Consider the following 13,883-nt stretch of genomic DNA (forward strand, 5'->3'; position numbering starts at 1 on the left):
CTGCAGGATCCACCCACCTTTGCCTCCTAAGTACCTGGGATGACAGGTGTTATTTAAAATTTTTGAGGGGGTCTCACTAATGCTCAGACTGGTCTCAAACTTTTGGCCTCAAGTTACTCTCCCATCTTGGCTTCCCAAAGTGGTAAGACTATAGGCAGTGGACCCAGCCATTTTTCTTATTACTATTCACTGTAAGTGCTGTCTTAACTGAGGCGATGCTTGTTCCTTCCTGGTTTTGGGTGATCCAGGCTCTGAAACCAGGGCCTCCTATGTTCTGTGCTACCAAGCCAGCATCTGCCCACCCTCCTGTCCTACAATGGGAAGGACAGGCTGTGATGGTGGACAGGAAGAGAGCTGAGGCTGGGAGGCAGGAGCCGGTGGTCACTGTGCAAACCCCACCAGAGGAACCATCACCCCCATGGTCTGCATTCCTCTTCCCCACACTTACTGGAAAGAGACATCTACGGATCATATATTCTGTTCTCATGAATGGTTGAACATGAGTCTCAGTAACTCCCAGTTCCCAAATCCCCACCAGTTCTGTCACCCAGGACCAACACTGACAGACAGGGGAGGCTGCACAATTGCTTCATCAGAGGCGCTGCTGTGTGCGGAGGAACCTTCACATGCACAGAAGGCCACGTGCGTGTTCCCAGTTCAACACCCAGTCACATCCCAGCACACACACCCACAGTCGCACACAGCCTTGCCGCTCACTGAGACACACACCTGCTCACGGTGCATATGAAGATGCTCAAGCACCTGGGCTGTGCTCGCACACACACACACACTCCACAGTCATGAAGACAAAGCAACTCACCCATTACACTCACACACCTGCCCATCCTGGTGGACCATCTACCTCCCACCTAAAGTCACATCATCTCAACAGAGTTCACTCTCGTCAGACACCATCACACACTCACAGATGGTTGCACTGGTCCAGGGTCCACACCTCACACCCCACAAGCATCTCATACCATAGCCTCAGGGTCTCTAGTCCACAAACACACAACTCTCAGTAAAGCAATCCCAGTAGATACGCTAACATTTTCATCTTATAAAATCTCCCCTGTTTTCCTTCTTGGTTTATGTGACTTGAGATTATTGAAGGCTGTGCCTTTTCAACTCACCTGTAGCTCTGACAGTTTTGCTTCCTCTGGGCAACTCTTCAGAATTGTGCCCGTCTTCTATGTGAATCTCTCAGTTGCAGCATTTAAATGATCCCTGTCAACCCTGTCCTCTGACTTCATTCCTGATTCCAAGCTCCTCTCAGCAAGCTTCCCTTGCAGCGTGAGAAAGGCTCAGGTGTCAGGAAGAAACTAGTCACAACCATAGCTGTTTGCAGGCCTGTGTCGGTAACGCACTAAAATGACAGTGGGGGTGGGGGGCAGGGGCAGGTACCAGGCTGTGGATTGAGTTACCAGGGAAATGCATAGATTAGGATGATGTAGTGAGGAATGATTGTAAAGCCCAGCCTTTATGCCTCTCAAGCCTTTTCTCCACTGTGCAGAATCTACACAGAAGGTGTACATTTTCCCAGTTTGTACAATGGTTAAAAAAAAAAAAAAATTTAAGGTGGGAATTCTTGGAAAAGGCATTGGCTCTAGAAGGTAATCTTTCTTTTTGCCTTTAAGGATTCTGGGACAGCACTGCCTTGATTCTCAGGGTGATTGGGGAGAGAGGTAGAGAAAGTCCTTGCATGAACCTGGCCCACGCTAGGGCCCTTGGCTCTACCAGGTGAGGGCTGCTCTCATCTGTCTGTCACACACCTGGGCTCTAGCTATATCCTCTCCTTTCTCTTGGTGTCCATATGAATCAAAGTTTCAGAGATACTGTTTCTCATGCAGATTCCAAAGAAAGGTGAGATTGTTTGGTTTTAGTTTTTGAACTTTTATTTGAGGTTCAGGGATACATGTGCAGGGAAACTCGTGTCATGGGGGTTTGTAGTACAGATTATGTCATCATCCAGGTACTAAGCCTAGTACCCAATAGTTTCTGGTTTTTTGTTTTTGCTCCTGTCACACCTTTCACCCTCCACCCTCAAGTAGGCCCCTCTTGGTGTCCATGAGCCTGATCATTTAGCTCACACTTCTAATGAGAACATGCAGTATTTGATTTTGTGTTTCCACATAGTTTGCTAAGGATAATGGCCTCCAGCTCCATCCATGTTTCTGCAAAAGACATAATCTCATTCTTTTTTGAGGCTACATAGAATTCTATGGTGTATATGTACCACATTTTCTCTATGCAGTCTGTTTTTTATGGGCATTTAGGTTGAATCCGTGTCTTTGCTATGGTGAATAATGTTGTAATAAACATTCACGCGCACATGTTTTTATGATAGAATAATTTATATTCTTTTGGGTATATACCCAGTGACGGGATACCTGCATTGAGTGGTAGTTCTGTTTTAGCTGTTTGAGGAATCATCACGTTGCTTTCCACAATGTGATGATTCCTCAAATTTACACTGCCACCAACAATGTGTAAGTGTTCCCTTTTCTTTACAAGCTTGCCAGCATCTCTTATTTTTTGACTTTTGAATATTAGCCATTCTGACTGGTGAGAGATGGTATCTCATTGTGGTTTTGATTTGCATTTTTCTAACGTTCAAGGATGTTGAGCTTCTTTTCAAATGCTTTTTGGCGACATGTATGTCTTCTTTTGAAAAGTGTCTGTTCCGGTCCTTTGTCTACTCTTTTTTTTTTTTTGAGTCAAGGTCTCACTCTGACACCCAGGCTGAATGCAGTGGTGCAATCTCAGCTCACTGCAACCTCTGTCTCACTCAGGCAATCCCCCCTGCTCAGCCTCCTGAGTAGCTGGGATGACAGGTGCGTGCAACAACACCCGGCTAATTTTTCTATTTTTCGTAGACACAGGGTTTTACCATATTACCCAGGCTGGTCTTGACTTCCTGGGCTCAAGCAGTCCACTTACCTCAGCCACCCAAAGTGCTGGAATTACAGGCATGAGCCATCATGCCCAGCCCTTGGCCCACCTTTTATTTTTTTATGGGGTTGAGTTTTCTTTTCTTGTAAAGTTGTTAAAGTTCCTTATAGATGCTAGATATTAGACCTTTTCAGATACATAATTTGCAAATAATTTCTCCCATTCTGTAGGTTGCCTGTTGACACTGTTAGTTTCTGTTGCTGTGCAGAAGCCCTTTAGTTTAAATAGATTCATTTGTCAGTGTTTGCTTTTCTTGTGATTACTTTTGGCATCTTCGTTATGAACCTTTTGTCCATTCCTATATTCAGAATGGTATTACCTGGGTAGTCTTCAAGGGTTTCTATAGTTTTGGGTTTCACATTTAAGTTTTTACCCGTCTTTAGTTGATTTTTCTACATAAAGCCAGGAAGGGGTTCGAGTTCAATCATTCACATATGGCTAGCCAGTTATCCTGGAACCATTTCTTGAATAGGAAGTCATTTTTCCATTGCTTGTTTGGTTAGCTTTGTTGAAGATCAGAGGGTTGTAGATATGCGACCTTATTTCTGGGCTCTCTATTCTGCTCTACTGGTCTATGTGTCTGTTCTTGTACATGAACCATGCTGTTTGGTTACTGTGGCCCTGTAGTACAGTTTGAAGTTGAGTAATGTGATGCTTCCAGCTTTGTTCTTTCTGCTTACAATTGTCTTGGTTATTCAATTCATTTTTTATTCCATATGCATTTGAAAATGTTTTTTTCTAATTCTGTGAAGGATGTCATTGGTAGTTCAATAGGAATAGCATTGAATCTATACATTTCTTTGGGCATTATGGCTGTTTTAATGATAATGATACTTACTATCCATGAGCATGGGATGTTTTTCCATTTGTTTGGATCATCACTGATTTTTTTTTTTTTTTTTGAGACGGAGTTTCACTGTTGTTACCCAGGCTGGAGTGCAATGGCGCGATCTCGGCTCACTGCAACCTCCACCTCCTGGGTTCAGGCAATTCTTCTGCCTCAGCCTCCTGAGTAGCTGGGATTACAGGCACACGCCACCATGCCCAGCTAATTTTTTGTATTAGTAGAGACGGGGTTTCACCATGTTGACCGGGATGGTCTCGACCTCTTGACCTCGTGATCCACCCGCCTCGGCCTCCCAAAGTGCTGGGATTACAGGCTTGAGCCACCGCGCCCGGCCTTCATCACTGATTTTTTAAGCAATGTTTTGTAATTCTCATTGTAACAATCTTTCACTTCCCTGGCTATCGGGATTTCTAGGTATTTTATTCTTTTTATGGAAATTATGAATGGAATTCCATTCCTGATTTAGCCCTATGCTTCACTGTTGTTGGCATATATGAGTTCTAGTAATATTTGCACATTGATTTTCTATCCTGAAATTTTGCTGAAGTTGTTTACCAGCTTAAGGGTTGTTGGGACAGAGACTATGAGGTTTTCTAGATATAGAATAATTTCTGCAAACAGGGATAGTTTGAGCTCTCTTTCTTTTTTTTATTATTTTTTATTATATTTTAAGTTCTGGGGTACATGTGCACATCATGCAGGATTGTCACATAGGTATACACATGCCATGGTGGTTTGCTGCCTCCATCCCTGCATCACCCACATTAGGTATTTCTCCTAATGTTATCCCTCCCAAACCTCCCCACCCCCTGCTATCGCTCCCCTAGCCCCCAATCCCCCACAGACCCATTAGACAAAGGGCTAATATCCAGAATGTACAAATAATTTTTATTATGTTTTAAGTTCTGGGGCACATGTTCAGATCTTGCAGGATTGTTGTGTGTTCTCATTGTTCAACACCCACTTATGAGTGAGAACATGCAGTGTTTGGTTTTCTGTTCTTGTGTCAGTTTGCTGAGAATGATGGTTTCCAGATTCATCCATATCCCTGCAAAGGACATGAACTCATCCTTTTTTGTGGCTGCATAGTGTTTTATGGTGTATATGTGCCACATTTTCTTTATCCAGTCCATTCTTGATGGGCATTTGGGTTGGTTCCAAGTCTTTGCTATTGTAAACAGTGCCTCAGTGAACATAGGTGTGCATGTGTCTTTATAATAGAATGATTTATAATCCTTTGGGTATAAACCCAGTAATGGGATTGCTGGGTCAAATGGTATTTCTATTTCTAGGTCATTGAGGAATTGCCACCCTGTCCTCCACAATGGTTGAACTAATTTACACTCCCACCAACAGTGTAAAAGTGTTCCTATTTCTCCACATCCTCTCCAGCGTATGTTGTCTCCAGATTTTTTAGAGATCACCATTCTAACTGGCGTGAGATGGTATCTCAGTGTGGTTTTGATTTGCATTTCTCTAGTGACCAGTGATAATGAGTATTTTCTCATATGTTTTTTGGCCACATAGATGTCTTCTTTTGAAAAGTGCCTGTTCATATCCTTTGCCCACTTTTTGGTGGGTTGTTTTTTTCTTGTAAATTTGTTTTAGTTCTTTGTAGATTCTGAATATTAGCCCTTTGTCAGATGGATAGCTTGCAGAAATTTTTTAATTGCTGGTTCACTCTAATGATTGTTTCTTTTGCTATGCAGAAACTCTTAAGTTTAAATTAGATTCCATTTGTCTATTTTGGCTTTTGTTGCCATTGCTTTTGATGTTTTGGTCATGAAGTCCTTGCCTATGCTTATGTCCTGAATGGTATTGCCTAGGTTTTCTTCTAGGGTTTTTATGGTGTTAGGTCTTACATTTAAATATTTAATTCATCTGGAGTTAATTTTTGTATAAGGTGTAAGGAATGGGTCCAGTTTTAGCTGTCTGCACATGGTTATCCAGTTTTCCTAACACCATTTATTAAACGGAATCCTTTCCCCATTTCTCACTTTTGTCAGGTTTGTCAAAGATCAGATGGCTGTAGGTGTGTGGGATTACTTCAGAGGCCTCCGTCCTGTTCCATTGGTCTATATCTCTGTTTTGGTACCAGTACCATGCTGTTTTGATTACTGTAGCCTTATAGTATAGTTTGAAGTCAGGTAGTGTGATGCTTTGTTCTTTTTACTTTGTTCATTTTGCTTAGGATTGTCTTGGCTATGCAGGCTCTTTTTTGGTTCCATATGAAGTTTAAAGTGGTTTTTTCCAGTTCTGTGAAGAAGGTCAATGGCAGTTTGATGGGGATAGCATTGAATCTATCAATTACTTTGGGCAGTATGGCCATTTCACGATATTGATTCTTCCTAATCATGAGCATGGAATATTTTTCCATCTGCTTGTGTCCTTTCTTATTTCCTTGAGCAGTGGTTTATAGTTCTTGAAGAGGTCCTTCACATCCTTTGTTAGTTGTATTCCTGGGTAGTTTATTCTTTTTGTAGCAATTGTGAATGGGAGTTCACTCTTGATTTGGCTCTCTGTTTGTCTGTTATTGGTGTATAGGAATGCTTGTGATTTTTGCACATTGATTTTGTATCCTGAGACTTTGCTGAAGTTGCTTATCATCTTAAGGAGATTTTGGGCTGAGATGATGGGGTCTTCTATCTATACAATCATATCATCTGTAAATAGAGATAATTTGACTTTCTCTTTTTCTAATTGAATACCAGATGGTAAAGACCATCGACACAATGAAGAAACTGTGTCAACTAATGGGCAAAACAGCCAGCTAGTGGAGCATCTCAGATGGAGGGGTTGGTCCAGAATTGTCCCCAAAGGAAACACTCCAGGAAGAAAGGTTATTCTTAGGAGAGGACTGGGGGGCATCAGTGGGAGTCTTCTAAGACCAAAGGCCAGGCTCCTGCAAGGGGAGGGAAGGCAGTGGGGGCACTTCAGAGGATGGAAATGGAGGTTTCCCAACCTTGTGTCTGTGGGTGGAGATGAATCAGTTACAGGAAAGACCATCAGTGAGAGCCAGTATTGAGTGCCCTGATGAAAGGGTTTCTTGCACGCATCTCTGACCAAGATTTCTACTCTACAAAGTACTGACTGCCATGTCCACTGTAGGAGCCTCAGCTCCTCTCTGTGAAACGACTTTTCTCTGTCTCAGTCTGCAGGGAGGATGGGCAAGGGCGTGATCATCTGTGAGCACTCTTTAAATGAACAAATCAGATTTCTACATCTGTGCTCTACCTTTCCAGAAATAATATTGTATATCTTTTGTTCCCGAACTGAGGGGAGATGGCATATGAGTATCTTCTCAGGTGGTTTTCTTCTTGCCTTTTTTCCTGGTTAAGTGGAGGGACATGTGAGGTTTGGGGTTCAGGTGGGAAAATGGGATCCCTGAAGTGTTCCCTCCCCTCTGTTTTCAGTGTGGAGAGTGAGGCTCCTATTCAACCCTGCTCAACTGAGACACAGTCCCATTCACCCTGTTGTGGCTGAGTTATTCAAGCCTCCAATCCCATTGCTTATCCCTATGTGGCTGAAAACAGCTGCCTGACATTTCAGTGCAGTGACTCATCTGAAATTGGGTAGGGATTTTGGTTCAGAGCGTCTGCCATAAACTCCATGCTGTCGACGAGTGTTATTCTTAATGTGTTCTCAGATCTTCCAGAGGCCTTGGCACTCATTCTTTGTGCCCCAGGAAAATTTATCCTCTTTGATTCCTCCCACCACCCATGAAATCCTCCAAGCCCTTTTGGTGATGACCACTACCTGTTTTACCACTGAAAGCAAGAACGAAATTTTGTGAAGCTTGGAGAAGTTTTAATGAGCAAAGCGTAAGGAAATGAAGAGGGATCATGTTGTCAACTGGCTCTGGGAATCCCGTGATCACTTAGAAACAGGGATTCTTGGACAACAGGAAGTCTGGTTATCACCCTCAATCGCAGACACACACTGAAGAAAGGGAGACGTCGCTACACACTCGCATCAACCCCCAAGCACCTAAGACTACAGACACACACCACCATGCCTGGCACATTTTTAAATTTTGGAAAGGTAGAGTCTCGCTGCATTTCCTCGGCTGGTCTCCAACTCCTGGCCTCAAGCGATCCTCCCCACTTGGCCTCCCAAAGTGCTGCAGTTACAGGCCTCAGCAAACTTGATGAATGTCCATTGGAAGCTCTGCCTGAATGGAAATTAAACGTGTTACTTTCTTGTTTTGGGTGAATCTGTCTCTGAACCCAAGTCTCCCAATGTCCTTCCCTAGCAAATCAGGATCTGCTCATCACCCTGTCACACACTAGGAAGGACTGCTGGAGAGGGAGTCAGGGAGGTTGAGCCTGGGAGGCAGGAGCCATTGCCTTCTGTGTGGACCCCGCCTGAGGAACCATGGGCCTCATAACCTGCTTTCTCTTTCCCACGTTGCTTGGGAAGGGGCCCCTGAGGATTCATGCATTCTGTTCTCATGAATGCTCAGAAACGAGTCCTTAATAACTTATGGTCCCCAAGATCCCCAACAGTTCTGCCACCCTGGATCCACATTGACACACATGGGAAGATGCACAGCTGCGTCAGAGGTGTTTCTGTGTGAGGAGGAACCTTCTCATGAACAGAAGGCCAGTGCATGTTCCCAGTTCAATACCTGATCACATCCCAGCACACACACACAGCCCAGTCACACAGAGCCGCGCCACTCACTGAGTCATGCATGCCTGCTCTCTGTGCATATAAAGATGCCCATGCACTGGTCCAACTGGGCTCACATAGACACTCACATCACAGTCATGAAAACGAAGCACAGTCACCCCCTTAAACTCACACACCCGTCCACCTCCTACCTAAAGTCACGTCATTTCAGCAGAGTTCACTCTTACCAGACACTGTCACACACTCACAGAAGGTTACACTAATCCAGGATCCATACATCACACCCTACAGGCATCTCAGATGCCATTTTCCCAGGGTCTCTTCGATACACCCACAACTCTCAGTAAAACATTCAGTGGAAAAGCACATATTTTCATCTCATAAAATCTCCCTCATTCTCTTATTTGTGTAACTAAAGATATGGAAGGCTCTGCCTTTTCAACTCACGGATATCTGTGACGGCTCTATCTGGCCAGCTCTTCTGAATTGTTTCCAGGCTTCTGTGTAAATCTCTGAGTTACAGAACTTAAATGGTCCCTGTCAGCCGTGCCCTCTGGCTTCATTCCTGATTAGAAGCCCTTCCCAGCAATGTCTTCCCGCAGAGCAAGAAGGGGTGGGGTGTCAGAAACAGACTCAGTCACAACCATACCTGTTTGGAGGCCTGTGCCTGTGATGCAACAGAAATGACAGTGAGGGAGGTACTGGGGGAGGAAAGGGTCACCAGGGAAATGCACACATAAAGATGATAAAGTGAGGGTAAGGGGTGTCAATTCCAGCCTCCATGCTTCTCATGAAGCCTTTTCTCCACTGTTCAGAATCTACCAGGAAGGTGTGCATTTTCCTAACCAGTACCGTGGTCAAAAGCTGGAGATCCTGGGGACAAGGCACTTGGCCTTGAAAGAAAATCCTCTTCTTTCTTCTCCAGCAAATTATGGGAGAACATAGATCTTGATCCTCAGCTGGACCTGGGGAGAGAAGTATAGAAAACACTTGTGTCTTCTTTTTTTTTTTATGTTTTTTTGTTTTGTACTTTAAGTTCTGGGGCACATGTGCAGAATGTGCAAGTTTGTTAGGTATACATGTGCCATGGTGGTTTACTGCGTCCATCCCCCCGTCATCTACATTAGGTATTTCTCCTAATGCTATCCCTCCCCAATACCCCCACCCCCTGCTATTCCTCCCCTAGCTCCCCCACTCCCTGACAGGCCCCAGTGTGTGATGTTCCCCTCCCTGTGTCCATGTATTCTTATTGTTCAACACCCACTTATCAGTGAGAACATGCGGTGTTTGGTTTTCTGTTCTTGTGTCAGTTGGCTGAGAATGATGGTTTCCAGCTTCATCCATGTCCCTGCAAAGGATATATATTCATCCTTATTATTGCTGCATAGTATTCCATAGTGTATATGTGCCACATTTTCTTTCTTTACCCCACTTCAGACCCCTTGGCTCTGCCAGGTGAGGGCCACCCCAACTCTGTCTCTCAGACACCTGGGCTCTAGGTATGCCCTCTCATTTTTCGCTTTGTTTTCATGTGAATCAAAATCTCAGAGACTCTTCTCTGCTGATTCTTAGAGAATGGTGAGATTTCTCACTCATAAGTGGGAGCTACACTATGAGGATGCATTGGCATTAGTATTAACAACAAATTCCACTTTCCCTGGTCTAAAACCCTGACAGTTCATTTCCAAGCATACACTCCAAGTTTCTGCCCATGTAAATCAGCACCATCACACAGTTCTTTGTACTTTCTTAAGATTAATTCGTAATGTCATCCCACTCCATTCCTTGGGTTTTGAGTCTAGGTATGGACATGGAAGCAGTGAAGAGAGTCAGAGGTCACATTAAGGAGATTTGGAAACCCCATTCTAGGCAACCACCCTCACACCCTGCCCAGAACTGAAGCCGATAAGAAATTACCACAGAAGGGGAAGAGGAACCGCTTTTCCTTGTAACAGGCAATAGAATTTTGATTAATATCTCAGTTGTTCACCTGAACTGGGGACGAAATATCAGTTCAGGGTGTCTGGCCACCTAGTAAGTTGTGCATAAAGATGTTGATGTTATTTCCTTCTCAGACATTCCAGCAATCCTATTAGTGATCCAGAGAGATTGATCTTCTTTGACTTCCATATCCTCTGCACAATAGCCCATACTTCTGCTAGTAACAACTATTTCTTCTTTTTCCAGCTTAAGCAGACACAAAATTCTATTAAATTTTGGGAAGTTTTAACGGCAGTTTGTGGGGAGAGGTGAAGAGTAATCTTTTCATTAGTGACCTCTGGGTTCACACTGATAGACGAACCTATGAGAAAATTTTGTAATTCATACTCCAAATATTATGACAAACTAGGAGAAAATTTTGTAATTCATAATCCAAATATTATATCTTTGACATACAAAAAATAATGAAAGGTCCGTGCAAGAGAAGATTATGAGCAATATAGGAATAGGTCAAATTCTAAAAAAATAAAAATGACCTTCAGTGACCAAAAGCATGCACTGACTTCCTAGAAATGAGGAAAGTGTAAACAGTATTGAGGCTTATGATTTAACATATTATGAAGGCATTTTGGTGATGACCTACAGATTAAGTACCACGGAATAATATTGGTGGGAGAAAAAATTTGTACAGCATGTTTTGGAGGACACTCTGAAGACTCAATCAAAGCTTATATTGTGCACAGAGTGCCCATGAAGGCAGAGCACACATGTGAAGGTAACAGGAAAATAGGTGGCAAGGAAAGCACACCACAAAACCTAGAGGTGACACCTGTCGGTTCCCCCACACACACGCACAAAATTTTACTTAAGCATACAGCCAAGTGGAGAGAAGATGACCCCCACACATGAACATGTGCATACATGTGGTCTTTCCTGAGGCTGTTTCCCCATCTCCCGACCACACACCTTACCTTAATGACTCCTGCTAGATCAGTTTCTACAAGACTCATTCAGCCAAAGCTTGACAACTGCCCAAAATCCATTGTTTTGTTCATTTTCACTTTTTTGAATCAGTTGAGTTGCCTTTGGAGTCATTTGGTGGGTACAATCCATCCTCCATTTAACATTGCTTTGTTTTGGTTTTTTAAAATATTCTTTTAAAAAAATCATTAAAACCTGATGTTGGTAATGTTTGCAACAAATATAGAGTTGGCCTAAAGCTTCACAGTTGGTCACAGAAGTCACCCAGAGGTCTTTGAGGAGACTGCCCCTGAGATTGCTAGCCACAGTGGTTCTCAAAGTGTGATGCCCAGACCAGCAGCATCAGCATCACCTGAGAGCTCGTTAAAATGCATATTCATAGGTTCTAGCCCAGAAATACTGAGGCAGAAACTGAGTTTGGGGCCCAGCATGCTACGTTTTCACAAGCCCTGTAGGTGATTTTCATTCACACTAAATTTTGAGGATCCCTGGCTAAAAAAGAACTTCCATCTTCCCCTAACAATGAAACAAAATGAAAACAAAACCTGCAGACTCTGCCTGGGAATCCTAGACTACAATAGATCCCAGTGGCCAGTTCAACAGAGTGTATAATAAGACACAAGTTCAACAAACACATATAGCCTTTGGGAATGAAGAATTCCCAAGTCTGGATTCTGGGAAAGCATCTCCAGTAAATACAGACATATGCTTACCAAAATACATTTATTAATACAAGGAGGTTCATTAAAAAAAAAGCGCTTCAGAAAGCGCTTGCATCCTGAAAAGGTTTTGAGAATCTTTAGGGCAGACATTGTGCAAGTGTTTCTGGCCTGCTGGGAAGCAAGAAAGCTCACGCTGGGCTTTTGGACCTCAGGAGCATGGTCTGAAGCTCAGATTCTGAAAAGAAGAAGCTGGACCTGTAAGACCCACATCAGCAGGGTGTGTGTGTGTGTGTGTGTGTGTGTGTGTGTCTCTGTGTGTGTGTCAAGGGGAGGTAGAATCCTGAGTGTTGAGTCTCTGGATTATATATCATGGCACAGAAAGAAGTATTTCAACAACGCAGATAACTGGCCATCCTTCTTTTCTCTTCTAGACGTTGTAATCAGCTGCGACTCTACTCATCCCATCTCAAGCTCTCAGCACCTGAAATTTCCCTCTCCAGCCCTATTTGTAATAGCCAAAAGCCATCAACTACGCCCATTAACAGCAGAATAATTGTTTTTAATTGGTCCATTTACCCAAATAAAGTAATGTGGTGACAAAATACAGCAGATAAATACAGTATAGAAAATACAGTTTAAAATCCAGTAATGAGAATGAATGAACTTTATGTGCAAACAATAGAGAGTATCTCAATGTGGAGTTAAAAAAAAAAAAAAAACTGGGCACAAAAGAGTATATACTGAACTGGTGCCCTACCCAAATGCACCATCCAGGGACCAGCCCGCTACTTCTGCTGATGGCACTGCAAGTGCTACCCAGGGACCTGAGGAATGGCCTGCCTGACCTGCTGCTGCCACTGCTAGTGCCCACGCCCATCACCTGGGGGCCTGAGGACCAGACTGCCCGTGCCCCCCCGCCCCCACCACTGCCAGCATCCACAGACGCTGCCTGGGGGCCTGAGGACAGGTACGGTGGGCCTGCTGCTGCCACACCAGTGCCCATGTGTGGCACCCTGGGGCCCAGTGAGCAGCTCACCTGTTGTTAATGTCCTGAGCGAAGCCTCATCACTTTCCACCACTAACAACCAGTTTAAACCACTGAAAAATTCAGACACTGCCGACATTAATAGCATAGAGATCATATGAAGACTACATTGTTGCCTCTATCAAAGCCAAAACACCCTACTCAACCAAAACTATAAATACATCTACAAGAAAAAGTTTCTTTGTGAAAGCCAGTTCATAAAATTGGAAGAAGCAACTGTTACAACAAATGCACAGCTATCAACAAAAAGACACAAGAAACATGAAAAAAGCAAGGAAATATGATACTGCAAAGGAACACTGTAATTCTCCAGTACCAGATCTTAAAGAAAAGAAAATCTATGAAAGGCCCAAAAAGGAATTCAAAACAATGATCTCAAGGAAACAACAAAATACGAGAGAACACAGCCAATACCCAGAAATCAGGGAAACAATTCATAACCTGCATGAGAAAGTCAGTGAAAAGATGGATATAATAAAAAGAGCCAAACCCCAAAAATAATCTAGTTATTCATGTCTCAAAAAAAAAAGAAAAGTGAACTGAGTGTTCTGGGTCCCCCAACGCCCCTTGAGTGGCTTTTTCCTTCACTTGGAATAAAATCCAAACCTCTTCACCTTGCTCTGATCTTGGTTGGTCTTTCCAGTTTGAACTTTTCCCAATATTCCTCTCCCACACTACACCTCAGCTACAGTGGCCTCTTAACTGCACCTCAGACATGAAAAGGTTTTTCATGTCTCTGGGCCTTTGCATTTGATGTTCTCTTTGCTTAGAACTCTCTTCCCTCTCCTTCAGTGAAAATCATACTTCCTCAGAGAGGTCTTAC

At 43.4% G+C, this 13,883-nt stretch overlaps 1 protein-coding gene across 1 annotated transcript in view; it reads left to right on the forward strand.

Moving 5' to 3' along the window:
• LOC105723400 (galectin-4-like) overlaps window positions 1-13,684 on the forward strand; it is a 135,497-nt gene extending 121,813 nt beyond the window's left edge. The window contains exon 9 of the mRNA XM_064381325.1: window positions 12,447-13,684. Coding sequence (XP_064237395.1) covers window positions 12,447-12,455 — 9 coding nt within the window. The 3' untranslated portion in view covers window positions 12,456-13,684. The remainder of the gene's footprint in view (window positions 1-12,446) is intronic.
• The last annotated feature ends 199 nt before the right edge of the window (window positions 13,685-13,883 follow it).

Source organism: Aotus nancymaae, unplaced genomic scaffold (genome assembly GCF_030222135.1).
Source record: "Aotus nancymaae isolate 86718 unplaced genomic scaffold, 86718_ANA_hifiasm-v0.15.2.pri h1tg000028l, whole genome shotgun sequence".
In the NCBI taxonomy this organism is placed as follows: Eukaryota; Metazoa; Chordata; class Mammalia; order Primates; family Aotidae; genus Aotus; species Aotus nancymaae.